The 14,542-nt window shown below is 37.9% G+C and overlaps 1 protein-coding gene across 1 annotated transcript in view; it reads left to right on the plus strand.

Moving 5' to 3' along the window:
* The first annotated feature begins 4,221 nt into the window (after nucleotides 1-4,221).
* The window catches only part of PRKD1 (protein kinase D1), a 138,206-nt gene continuing 127,885 nt past the window's right edge, over nucleotides 4,222-14,542 (plus strand). The window contains exon 1 of the mRNA XM_015565484.1: nucleotides 4,222-4,356. Coding sequence (XP_015420970.1) covers nucleotides 4,242-4,356 — 115 coding nt within the window. The 5' untranslated portion in view covers nucleotides 4,222-4,241. The remainder of the gene's footprint in view (nucleotides 4,357-14,542) is intronic.

Below are 14,542 nucleotides of genomic sequence, written 5' to 3' on the forward strand. Positions count from 1 at the left end.
ATGATAAGAGAACAAAATAGCAAGCTACAGACTGGAAGAAAATATCTATGAAATACATACAACACATACAACTTTTATCTAGAATATATAAAGATCTACTAAAACTAAATAAAATGACTCATTTTTTTAAATAAAAAAAATTGATCAGACGTGTGTGTGTGTGTGAGAAATAAGCACATGAAGCCCTAGCCGGGTAGTTCAGTTGGTTAGGGTGTCCACCCGATATGCCACGGTTGGGGTTCAATCCCCAGTCAGGGTACTTTTCTCTCCCTTCTCTCTCTCTCTCTCTCTCTCTCTCTCTCTCTCTCTCTCAAATCAATCAATAAACATTGTAAAAGAGCTCAGATTAAAAAACAAAAAATAAGTGCATGGGTAGTTACTCAACATCGGTAGTCATTGGGAAAGGCACATCAAAACTATGAGACAGCATCATACACTTATTAGAATGTCTAAAATAAAAATGTGGCATTACAAAGTGCTATCAAGAATGCAGAGCAGCTGGAAGCTTCACACGTTCTGGTGGGAATGCAAAATGGTACTTTGAAAAAAGTTTGGCAGTTTTTTGTAAAGTTAACTAGGTACTTTCATACAGCCAGAGAAATAAAAGCTTACAGTCATACAAAAAACTCCAAGTGAACATTTTTTAAAGATATATTTCATTGATTTTTTACAGAGAGGAAGGGAGAGGGATAGAGAGTTAGAAACATCGATGAGAGAGAAACATCGATCAGCTGCCTCCTGCACACTCCCTACTGTGGATGTGCCCGCAACCAAGGTACATGCCCTTGACTGGAATCGAACCTGGGACCCTTCAGTCTGCAGGCCGACGCTCTATCCACTGAGCGAAACCGGTCAGGGCTAAGTGAACACTTTTAGAAGCTTTATTTTTAATAGTCAAAAACTAATTGACAACTCAAATGCTCCTTAACTGAGAACAGGATATATACACTATGGTACATCCATACAACACAATGGACCACTCCCCAGCAATGAAAAGCAAGAGGACGAATAAGTTTCAAATACATTATGTTAAGAAAAGGCCAGATTCAAAATATGAGTTGTATAATACCATTTGTGTGACATTCTTCAAAAGACTAAATTATAGGGACAAAATAGTTCAGAGACTGAGGCTCAGGGGAGAAGTTGACTGCATATGAGTATGGAGAAAATTTTGCATGATGGAACTATTCTATATTTTGGCTGTGTTGTATATACTATATATATGGCATGTGGTTTTTGGTGTACATTTTTCAAAACTAGAACTATACATCAAAAATGTGCATTTTATTGTATGTTAATTATACCTTAAATCATTTACAACGGTATAAAAGATAAATTTAGCAAATGTATCTCAGACCTGTACACTAAAAACTATAAAACAATTTGAGAAAAATTTAAAATAAGTTAATATATAGGGTAACTAACATACACTGTTCATAACAAAGTAGAAGTCTCCACACTGTTAAAATATAGGTCTCCCCACATTGATCTATGTATGTTTCAATGCAATATCACTAGAAATCACAGCAAATATTTTTGGTAGAAATTGGCTAAGTGATTCCAAAATGTATGTGGAAATTCAGAAGGCCTATAATATCCAAAGCAATCTTGAATAGGAAAAAGATGGGGGGCTTTCACTACCTGAATTCAAGGCTTAGTGTTAAGCTCCAACAATAAGTATAATGAGGTGTTGGCATAGGGATAGACTTACAGAGTAAACATAAACTTATCATGTGGCTCAGAAATTCTGTTCCTAGATATTTATAGGAAATGAAAAAAATATGCTCACTGAAAAACTTACACAAAAATGTTCATAACATTTTTATTTGCAATACAAACTGGATAAAAATAAAATGTTCATATGTGGGTTAGTGGATAAACAATTATCCTAGATCCATGTAATGAAATGCTAATAACTAATAAAAAGAGATGAAGCTCAAATGCAGTATGTATAAATGAGTCTCAAAAACATTATAGTGAGCAAAAAACCCAGCCAGAAAAGAGTACATAATAATACTGTATGATTCCATTTGTATGAAATGCTATAGCAGGTCAACTGATCTATGGTGACAGAAAGTAGATCTGTGCCTAGAATCAAAATTGTGGCTGGCATCGACTACAAGTGGGTTCAATAAAATTTGAGGGGGTTGATGAAAATGTTTCATGTCTTGTGATTTTGTTTATGTGGGTATTGATGTTTGTCAAAATTTAGATTTATAATTTTAGAACCATTTTATATTATGTAAATGATACTTCAATTAAGTTAATTTTTTTGTTAGGAAAAATTGTATTTTAGAGTTCCCTTTCTTTCCTTATATTCTAATAAAATTATTGGAGAAGTTGCCAAAAATGAACTATTTTTTTTTAATTACAAGAGGGGAACAAGTTACATCATTTCAGCTCTCTGTTTATTTTAAGGCAGCCAACTTTACTAAGTGATATGAAGAAGTAGTTTTAAGCCTAGTCACTAACAGACTCTTAAGAGCAAGAGTTATGTTCTGAATGCACTTAATTTTAATTCATACAAAATGTCTCACTGGAACATAACCCTTAATTTTATTAATAAGAAAAAAGAAGAAATCACAATGCATAGTATTTATCCTCAAAAGATATCATATTCTAGACATTTCTCCTTCACAGTAGCCCCTTAAAATCCACCTTTATTGACATAAGTGTCAGAACCATCACCAGTTTTAGGAACAGGAAAGAGAATTTTATCTCCTAATGATCTTTTCCTAGTACATTACACATATTAATTTATAAAAACTAATCTTTAATACTGTGTGAAAAAGGCATATACAAGAAAAGAGACCTTTTTACATATCAGGTTAGCCTATCAGGGGTGGGCAAACTTTTTGACTCGAGGGCCACAATGGGTTCTTAAACTGGACCGGAGGGCCAGAACAAAAGCATGGATGGAGTGTTTGTGTGAACTAATACATGTTAACACTGCTGCTGGTGAAGGAGCGGAGGGGAGAGCAAGAGAACCCTCCGCTCTTTCGGCTCCGTGGGCCGGATAGAACAACCGAACAGGCCGGATCCGGCCTGCGGGCCGTAGTTTGCCCACGGCTGGCCCTAGATTGATCGATGGTTTGTTTTAACGAAAATACCCAATGTTGGAGCAGATGGACCTTCAAGAAAAGGTCATAAGATTGTGGATTGACCGTTTAGTAATGAGTTCGAAATTTGCTTCAAGGTCTTTAAGGATGACCATTTGCAACAGTATGAATGTACCTGGAGAGCATTACGCTAAGCAAAGTAAGTCAGTTGGAGAAAAATAAATATCACATGATCTCACTCATTTGTGGAATATAATGAACATAAACTGATGAACAAAAACAGATCAAATCTACTTTTAAAACAGAATTAATCAATTTTAGCTATGGTTTGAATTTAGGGCTTTTTTCTGCCTTAGAAGGAGAAGAGGGAATAATATTGATGTGTAGTATTATAATAGTACTTGTCATTATTATAATTTTTCTAGGCTTGTCCATGATAAAGTATTCTTCGTTTAGCTTTCATTATATATGTGCAACCAGGAGACAGTTCTTGAGTGATAAACTCTTAGATTTATCTCTGTAAGGGGAGTATAAATGAGGTATTCTAATTAAAACATACTCACTTTTAGCTGCTGTACATTTCTGTTTAACCTATATTGCATGGAAACGAAATGAATGTAAGGGCAGCTGCAGAGGGACAGTTGGGTTGTCTCTTCTGGTGCTTTCCTGAGTCAGAGCATCTAGATAACACTACTGCCCACACAGAGAACAAGCGATGGATTGAGTCATCTCTTGGGAACATGCCAGAATGGACTGACCTTTCTTCTGAAAACAAATGCAATAGTATGTTTAACGGGATTGTAATAAACGGACTCATTTTTATGCTATTGGAATGCTATAGGTCATATAAAAATGTACACTTCTTTCCACCTATTATCTTTCTTCACCAACTTACAGCCAAAAATTTCTTTGAATCTCATATTCTCCTGTTTTTCTGGCTAGTTAGATCCTTTGGTCGTTATTGCTCCAATGATGTTATTTCTTCCCTCGTGACTTGGAGTCATGTCAATATCATTTTTGTCATTTGTTTTTAATTTCTGTATATTTTGAACTTTTCTAATTAGTTTGCATTTGTGTCCTGACACTTATTTATTTCATTATTGTTTTAAATTTAGGAGGATTTTGACATGTAACCTGTTTTGATATTTGTATTTGCAGTTCCCCGAGTGTGGTTTCTATGGAATGTATGATAAGATCCTGCTGTTTCGCCATGACCCTACCTCTGAAAACATCCTTCAGCTGGTGAAAACGGCGAGTGATATCCAGGAAGGCGATCTTATTGAAGTGGTCTTGTCAGGTAGTATACATTTTTTCTCTCTCCACAGATTAATAATTAGTATGTGAAGAATTCTTGCACATAGTTTTGAAGGCATCATAGAAAACATACATCAAACTCGGTTCCAAAAGGAGATTTTAGGGCTCTGTTGACATGTACTTTCAAAATGATTTTGATAAAAACAAGAAGTTGCCTTTGAATTGGCTGCTTCCACACCCAGGACTGTCTCAATCACTTCTCCCAACTTCACGCTCTCACCAGCCCTCAAGGACACACTCCCATACCTTCATTCATTATCTTGAATCATGTGGACAGCAGCAAAAGCCAACAAAAAACTTTCCAACAGCCAAGCTAAGGCATGTCAGGCCCCACGTGTTCCTGAGTGTCTGGAAGCCAAGGGATCACAGCAGGGCTAGGGAACTGTTGCTTTCGTTGAGTCAAACATCCAGTAGTGCTGAGCCAAGACCCAGTTGAAAACCAGAGCTCAGCATTTACGGTATCAGGCCATGCCCTGTGACACTAGCTAACCCACTCCCTGAGAAATGGCGGCATCTCCCTCTGCCCAAATGTATATTTCTTATTTAGGATTTAGAAGTTAGGACTGTGCCTATCAATACAGGAAAAAAAAAGGATGATTTAATTTTTTTTTAAAGTGCCAGAGAACAGCTGTAGCTGGATCCTTGCAACATTCAGTGCAATATTCTGAAGAGGTTCAGATTTTTATTGTTTATTTTTGTTACGTTTGAGTCATTGAGAAACTCGGATTGCATTACTCCTTTTCCCCCCTCCAGCCTTCTTTGCTTGCTATCTCTTTGATGGAAGGAAATCCATTAGCTTTAATTATTCTGGACTCCATTTCCTAAAGTTCCTCAGTTTGTTCTGAGCCCAGTACTTGGGTGCACTGATAAAATTCTGTTGGTCCTTGCTTTAAGTCTAATTCTCTTTGTCTTTATCAATCATTTATCCTTGTGCGAAGTCCTGGAATTGCCATATTTTCATGGTGTAGGTAGGTAGATGCTATAAAACAAATCATTTTGCTATATAAAAGTGGTAACTTTACTCTTGTTTATAGGGTTGCCAATTGCTAAATAAACAAACAAAAAATAAAAGCAAAACTTTTCATAGTTTTTTGTTAAATATTTTTGGAAAAATCACTTGCTTTGACTAGATTCTCTCTTTGGCTCTTTTCACATTGACTTACTGCACCCTGCCCTCACAAAATTAGTGTCTAGACATGCCATTTTTTAAGGTTCCTGTTTCTCAACACTAGGGGCCGCCTGAAATAAATTATTCAGGGGAACCAGGCACTGGATCTGTTCTTACCACAATTTACATTCAACTCATAGCCAGACTGCTTTGCGGGAAATGTAGTGTGTTTTATGAGTCTTTTTCCTTGGGCAGATATTAAAATTTTGAAAATGACATTTCTAAATGTAGTTTATTTTTCTTTCCATTTTACTTTTGTTATCAGGTGCTTCAGAGTCTAGTCCCAGGCGCATAGGATGCAAGCTGTGTGTGTGTGTGTGTCTGTGTGTGTCTCTCTCTGTGTGTGTGTGTGTGTCTGTGTGTGTGTGCGTGTGTCTCTCTCTCTGTGTGTGTGTCTGTGTGTGTCTGTGTGTGTGCGCATGTGTTTTCAGAGAGGTGTGGTGGTCTTTGTGTGTGTTTGTGTGTGCTGGAGATACTGCCTGCCCGCGGCGGCTCTTCCCCACACCGAGCTCCTGCCACAGCCCTCCCAGTGCCCCGCTGCGCAGGGACCCTACTCTGCCTTCCCTCTCCCGTCCTTGCAACCCAGGACTTCACTGTGCTCAAGCTCGGCTTCTTTTCCCATCCACCCTTGATGTTTCATGGCCCCCGTCTCCCTGGCTGCCATTGCTGGGAGGGTACCTAGGGGCAGCCCTCTTTCTCACCTGCTTCCCCAGCTGCAGGAGGAGGAAGGGCTCTCCTACTGCTACTGGTGTCATTGGTATTTAAAAGGAGCCATTCTGTAACAGCCCAGTTTCAATTCTGAGCCTAGAGCCTTTGAGCCCTTTTCTCACGCCTCCAAGTCATTTAACTCCTCAATTATTGCAGTGTGTATATTTAATTGTACAGCTACTCAATTATATTTAGATCTCTAGCATTTAACTGTAAACTTCTTTCTAGCTCCTCTCCCACTCTACTGCTTAGTGTTGTAATTTTCTCAACAAATGTTAAAAATAGTTTTTCCTTAACATCTCCAAACCTTCCATATTACAACCCTGTTTTTCTGTCTGCCTCTTACCTTCCTTCTCATACTCTTTTTAGGCCCCGAGTCCCTTGTTGATCAGATGCCTGCTATTTCTCCCCTGACTCTGCCTCACTTGCAGCCCAGCTCCCCGGAAGGGGGTGCTCCATCCCTTCCATGGGGGAGGCCGTTATCCTCCGCTCTTAGGTGAGGAATTGAAGGAAACAGTCCGTCCTCGTCCCCTAGTTCCATTTCTGCTTATTTTCTGGACCATCCTCCTCCAGTTCCAGTGATACCTGTTTCACCAGTTATGTTTTCCTTAGAATCTTGCATTGGAATGATTTACCTCCTTGAAGCCTCATTCTTTTAGTCATGGCACTCACTTCAGCATCAGACTCCTGATCTTTCTTTTCATTTTCTGCACCCAGTCATCTTTGGCATTGTTAACATGGAATTTATAACTTCAGAGTCCTTGTTATCACTGCTGTTGTCAGTCGCCTGCAGCATAGTCCCATACCTGACCGCACCTATAAAGCATGGCTCCTGCACTGAGGTCACCATCGGGCCGCATTCCTCTTCCATGTCGTCCATTGTGACCAAATGCCCATTCCTGTTCCCTGTCTTTTTCACTGTAGTTGTCAACCACTAACTCCCTCCCATTTCTGGGCTGCATTTGTCCCTTTCTTTCTCCCCAGAGCACACAGCCTACTATATGCATGACTTGCATCACTTCGATGCAGCCTCAACTACCTTGTATTCTCTTGTAGCCTGTAGGAAATCTAAATACTTCACCAAACATTATTGCCATTCCTGTTCTGAGTCACACGTGACTGGTAGACACGCAGTTCCCTGCCCGTTTGGCTTAGTGCAGATTCGCTTTCCACCTGGCCTTATCACTGTTCTGCCTCTTCTCCCCTCACCCTCTGGTTGCGATAGGCATATAAAAATATATGTTCTCAAGTAACATGTAGGAGTTGGTCAATTGACTATCATATTAAAAGTTACCATATGTACAAAATTTTGTAAAAATACCGATTTTCATAAAAATATTTTTTCTAGATATATCCTCAAAGTTAACTGAAGTTTAAGCCTCCTGGTAATGCATTCACTCAGCAACAAGAAATTAGTGCCTGTGGTGTGTGCAGGATTGTATTGCATTATAATTTGAGGCAAGACGAATGATAACTACTAAGACAGTTAAAGCCATGGGTGTGGGAGAGCTCAGATCACATCCTCATTTCTGAACCAGCCCCTGAAGAGGACGGAGTGCTGTGATTGGTCAAGAAATATGCCATTCCCTGGAGGTATGGTTAAAGATCAGTTTTATTCAAACTGCAGTGGGTAAGGAGGGTAGGTAGTGTGTGTATGTGTGTGGGGGGGGCATGCTGGGTGTACCTCTATTGCCTTTTGACCAGTTCCCAAACACAAGCATACTATGGAAATTTCCCTCTTGAACACTATGACTTCACTGTTAAAATTCATTTATCCAAATTTTGTTTTTCTTCATAAAAAATCAAATTTCACTATGTAGTTACATAAACATAATTACATAAATATAATCTGGTTCTTCTTATATTTAGCCCACATTCTACCAATAGGAATATTTTCCTGACATAGGAGAACAGTAAAAATGTGAGAAAATATGGAAATTGTTTATTTTGAGGAAGGTTAAATAATCTTGGCTTTTCAGACAATACCAGAGATTTTCTCTTGATGTCATTTTCTGCTGAGATCTTTCATCATCTGTTAGTACTAACCAGGCTGCTCCCAGCAAATTTCCTGGGTTTTCCTCCCATTTTCTTTTTGAAATATGTGGCTGTAGACCCAGAAAGCCAGGAAAAGATTGCTTCTGCGTGGATGGGTTGGGTCATGGTGAAAAATGAAATAGCCTCATGGAAGTTCCCCACCATACACACTCCCGCCACTGTCAGATTGTCTGTTAAGCAGAGAATTAGTGTTGTTACTGTTGTTATGAAGTAGGAAAACACTGCAAATGGAAATTTCTCTTACTAAAGCCAAAGTCAAGTTCAAAAGTATTGTACTGAACTGTAAAATAAAGTTCATGGAATTTATCTGAAGTCTTCTTCATGATTGGTCTCTCTCAAAGCTTAATAATTCAGCCATAGCAAAGCAAATTAATAACAGGACTGTGATCACATGACCCAGATCTTTTAGTTTTTGTTATTTAGGTATGTGGGGCTTGATCTCTAATAATTGTGTGTGTGTGTGTGTGTGTGTGTGTGTGTGTGTGTGATAGGTGATTAAATGAATAAATAGACAAGGACTACAAGAATTTCTCAACTAAAATCTTAATTTTAAAAGTTTTAGAGCTAAATGTTGAATCTTTTTACTAATGGTAAAAATCCATCTTTTGCTTGTGTTTTTTCATTAGTTTTTGCAGCAGATTATGCTGCATTATTTATAACTTTTGCAAAATGCCATTTCTACATGTGGGTATTTGTTTCCCACTATCTAGAGATGGAAACCACATGAAAAAGTTAGTGCTATAGCCCAGGCAGAGGTGGTGTGGCCTATTTTCAGGCAGTGACAGCTGAAAATGAGGTAGGAGATCAACAAATGTTTCAGAGGTAAAATTAAAGAGATATAATTACCGTGTAGTCATAGTTGATGGAGAATGAGAAAATGAAGAGTACTCTAGGATAGATACAACTACTTAAGAGAGATCACATGTTCTACCCCCATCTCAAGTTTTGCCCTTATCTTTTTTTGTTCAACGTGTTTGCCAAATGGTTCGGATATTGCCCTGAGGGGCTGAAGAACTGATTTCTTGGGCATGAAGTACCATTTATTTCCTTTGTAATTTTGCACAAGTTGCATAACCTCTGCGATTCAGGGCTTTTTGTTTATTTTTTAATAAAAAAAAAGAGTTTATACTGGATGAAAGTGTCATACAGTGCTCATAGTAGATAGATTCCAAATGTTCTGAGAGGGCATATCCATTTTCTCTACACATAGGCCTCTTCTCTCTCATGGAGGGGAATATTTGAACCATGGAAAAGCAGGAGTTAGGAAGAGAAAAGTCTTTGTTTATGTAATATCACAAGCTTTTGGAGCAGTTTACATAAGTGATTTTGTTTCCTTAGCAGTGACTCTGGGAGGTAGTGAAATCGGATATCTTAAAAGCTATGGAGTATAAGTTTAACTCCCCCACCTCCCACAGTGAGCAGAGGTGGCACCAGCGCTTGAATGGAAGTGTTCAGTGGCTGTTCACACCACTTCACTGTCAAGCTAGTCCTTTGAACTTGGACCAGTAAACAGGAATGCTTGAGGACCTGTTCAAAGAATTACTACTACAGTAAGATAATTTATATTTCAGGGAAACATTGATGGTATTTGTAACAGCCAAACAAGTACTGAGCCACGAGTTTCATTGCCATGATTTCTATTACAGAACCATTTTTCCCACTTCTCATAAAAAAATAAATACTAAATAGTTCTACAAACTGTTATCATGTTAAGCAAATCCTGGAGGCTCTTGTCTGTGGAGTTACAATACAGAATCTGAAATAATAAAGTAACCTGCTTAAACAGGATCTCATCAGATAATTTCACAGCTCTGATCAAAATTGAAACAGCATCTTAGGGTCACTATATTTAAGAGATTTTTATGACCAGATTTCCTATTACTAAGATTTGGTGTCTAAACCATAAGCCAGAATAAATATATGGTAAAAAAAATTTTTAACACGATCCTTCTTCATTTATAGAAAGTATAAATTGTTGATTTATATGGCAGTGTGCCAGTTATATCCATTTCTCTCAGAAACAGTACATTGCTTAGCAGTGTTTGGTCCCCTCTGAAACATAGGTGGGAGAGAAAAACCTCGAGAGTGATACATTATATCCCTGCATTATTATTTCTACCTGAGTACATTCTATAGATACAGCTTTGTTTGCTTGCTTTTAAGAAAGCAGAATTAATCATGGGGAGCACGTTCCCAGCCCTAATACTGCTTAGATAATTAAGGTTATAAAAGACCAGGCCTTTAGTACTCAATTTATAATTCTTTGTAGTTGTTCTTGGACATCTAAATATGTCGGGCTGAGTGGTGCCAATTCCTGTCCAACTTTTGTTGCAGTTATCCGTGCGGGTGGTTCTGTAACAATGGAAAATTTAAATGCAAGATTACAGGTCATTACTCATTTCTTCTAAGTATGGTTTATGTTAGTGTGTCTTCAGCATCTCCTTTTTGTTATTGTTAATACCAATTCTGTTTCTGACCTTATCTTTTAAGTAAACTGGTTCTAGTTTCTTTGTGCCACACTAAACCAGTTTCATAGATAAATGCATGTAAGAGCAGGCAAGTTGGAATGTTTCCATAGAGTTCTCATCTCCCCTAATTGTGATTTCAGTGGAGATCTAGGGGCCAGGCAGACCTTAGTTACTTGGATGGTTTTCTCTGTGATTGTTTTTCTTGGAGTGGGTTCTCCAGGGAGATGTGGCTCACTGTGCATGCTTCTTTTACCCAAGGACCCCTCCCTAAGTATCAAGGCAGAATGGAGACAATATCACAGGTAACATGGCACATAAGACAAACCCTAAAGGGGAAAGTATTTTGAAGAAAATTATTTAATTTGAAAATTTTATGCACATTTTGCATTTTGCTACATTGTATTTCTTTTGCTTAATTGTGAATAAATGATATTTCTCTCCATGCTGTTCTTTAAGAAGTTATGAAAACAATAATGATGGTGATTAAGGACATATAGCATTTATGATGTGTTAGGTATAAGTGCTTTACATATAATAACTCAGAAATATGCATCATATTTTTTATGGCATCTATTCACATAACTTCAATTTGATACTTAGTGGCCTTCCAGGCAAAGACTTTGGTCTGAGTCCCAGACCTGTCATTTATTTCTTATATAATGTTTGGCAAGACAGCTCATTTCCCTGAGTCTTGATCCATCACCTGTGAAATAGCAAAAACAATATCTACAACTTAAGGTTAGGCTGTAGACTTCACAAGAATAAATATAAAACATTTCATAAGATGCCTGGCAAATACAGAATAGTCAACTCGCCTACCCCACCTCCATCCCACTAGGCTGTACATTTCTTGAAACAGGAACCATTTATTTTTATATTGAATCCCCAGGACCTGGCATATCTCATGCAATCGATGTCTATTGCATAATGTTGAGTGAATAAATGAATCCTTGAACTAACAAATTTTACAAACCAGCAAATGAGTGAGTAAATTGGTGCTCTATATATGATACTCAGAAGCTACCACTGTTCTGTAGGAATTGAATTTCAATGCTTGGTACAATTGGCTTGCCTTGGCCTACTCTAGTAGTAATATCAGTCTTATTGTCATCTGACTGATCCATTTTTTGGATTCTTACTATCCTCTACAGCATATTTGCAATAACTAATTATTTTTTAGATATTATTTATTTTTAGAAAACCAGTTCTGCATTCAAAGCACTGCAGTGTCTTTTACAACATTTCTCAAGACCAAATTCATAGAATACCAGTTATTTTCCTGACTAATTCCTGCTCCTCCCAGATCACGTTCATCACTGTGACCAAGCAACCCCATTTGCTACCAAACTCAATTCACATTTTTTAAAATTTAATTTTTTCAACCATTTCTCTTTTCTCCCAGATATTCTTGCTTTCTAAAATGTATTCAGTAGTCACTCTCTTTTGATGCTCTCCTCACAAAGTTAATCTCACTTGCCTTCATCAATTTATGGCCATTTCCTCATCTGGACCTCAGTGTTCCATGCCTGCATTAGAGTCAGACGGGTGACCCTGGAGCTAGTCTCTGGCTCTGGCCTGTCTGGAAGGAACAAGGACTAATATCCTGAGGTGCCGGCTGGCCTTTCCTGCGGCTCCCTCTCTTCCCTCCTCATGAGCTCCGTCTGTGCCTCAGGTCTGTAGGAAAAGCTGACCCATGTGCTCCACACTGGAACGTAGGTCTCCATAGATCTCTGTCCATGTACATACCATGGTTCTCAGAGAGGGACGTACCATGCCCCTCTGTTCGCAGAATTAGCCTAAGGCCTAGTTCTTCATCTGGCAAGTAGATATCTAGCCAGAAAGCATAGTTTTTCCTTTCTCTTTTCATCTATGACTTCTCTAATGGCAGGCAATATAGTTCATCCAGATAAACAGGAAAAGAAAACAGGGGCAAGGGAAAACCACACAAAGGGGGCTTTTTCTCTGTATTCTCTGGTCTCTGTGTAACCCAAAATTCCTTATATATGCTTCCTAGGGTGGAAATTTAAGTCTCATGTACATAAATCTTACCACATTAGGGCCTTGATGGTAAACAGAATCTCAGGTAACTTTGCATATTCAGAATCCTAGAAAATATAGTGTGATGTTAGCTTGTTCTTTTTGCCTTTTTACATGAATTAGTTTATGAAACACATAAAAATCTTCTTAATCTACCTAATTCATCAGATTTAACTCTGAATTATTTTGGGTGTCTTTTCAAAAATTGCACTCCAACTGAAAAACGAAGACTTTGACACATCAGAGATACCGAAATAGATGATTTACAGAATCTGAGCATAAAATATAAAATGTTTTAGGCAGTAGTAGTAGATTGTGAAATGTAGTTCCTTGGCTTGCTTCCATATAGAGGTAATTTTTTTTTCAAGTCAGAACCTTTGAAAAAAATTATTACTTTGTTGCTGAATTTGACAACACAAAATTCTTGTGCTCTAGCCTCAAACTGGAGAATAAAACTGGATTTGTATTTTGTCCATCTGTTAAAAAATATGAAATTCTATTCATGAGAATCAGCTGAGAGATACACAACCCAACCATTCCTCTAGTCTTCCCTGTCATGAGGGGCTATTTAAATTTAAATTAACTAAAATCAAGTGCAATTAAAATGCAGTTCCTCAATCACACTAACTACATTTCAGGTGTTTAATAATCACATTGGCTAATAGCTGCCATATTCATATAGAACACCTTCATCAAAAATTCTATTGGACAGAGCAGCTACACATGCGCGTGTATGCACATGCACGCGTGTCCTGCAGAAATGCTTTTACTAAAATGTTCTTTGATATGACATATTGAGAGATGTTACAAATGGCACACCTGATAATTTTGGTAGCATATTTATTATCAATATCTCATGGGAGATATTGTCCATTATATCATCCTGTGGGTTTTTTATAGTCTATATGCCTTGGACTTTAGTACCCCAGACAGCACTGTTTTATGAATAATGTTACTTAGATGACATGTAATTATTTTTCCTGCTTTGGCCTTGGCCTTGGCCTTTCAAATTTGAATTCAGAGGCCACTTCTCATATGATACAAGTCAGTACCACACCACTGACTAATCATTAATTAGTTATATACTAATTATTTGCATTTGGCTGAATAGGCAATTTCCCCAGGTTTTCTTAATATATCTTTTTAAAAATATATATATTTTATTGATTTTTTACAGAGAGGAAGGGAGAGGGCTAGAGAGCCAGAAACATCGATGAGAGAGAAACACCGATTAGCTGCCTCCTGCACACTTCCCACCGGGGATGTGCCTGCAACCAAGGTATATGCCCTTGACTGGAATCAAACCTGGGACCCTTCAGTCCGCAGGCCAACGCTCCATTCACTGAGCGAAACCAGCCAGGGCTTCTTAATATATCTCATTTCACTGTATGATATACAGAACTCCCTAGTGATTAAAAGTACCAACTTCAGAACCAAACTGCCTAAGTTCAATTCCTAGTTGCCTATTTATTAGCAATGTGGCACTGGGGAAGCTATCTAATGTTTGGGTGACAGTTTTCTCAACTTCAAATTGCAAATGACTTGATAATAATGTGAAGTATCTAACACATTACCCAGGATATAGGAATCTTGTCAAATCGTCTTAGAAAGGAAGGGGGTAGGAAAGTAGATCAGAAAAAAATAAAAAATAGCTCATTAAGAATAATACTGTATCATGGTATGGTATATAGACTACTTGTACAATTTATGAATGGCATCATTTCTTTTATCTC

This window comes from Myotis davidii, unplaced genomic scaffold (genome assembly GCF_000327345.1).
Source record: "Myotis davidii unplaced genomic scaffold, ASM32734v1 scaffold21, whole genome shotgun sequence".
Classification (NCBI taxonomy): Eukaryota; Metazoa; Chordata; class Mammalia; order Chiroptera; family Vespertilionidae; genus Myotis; species Myotis davidii.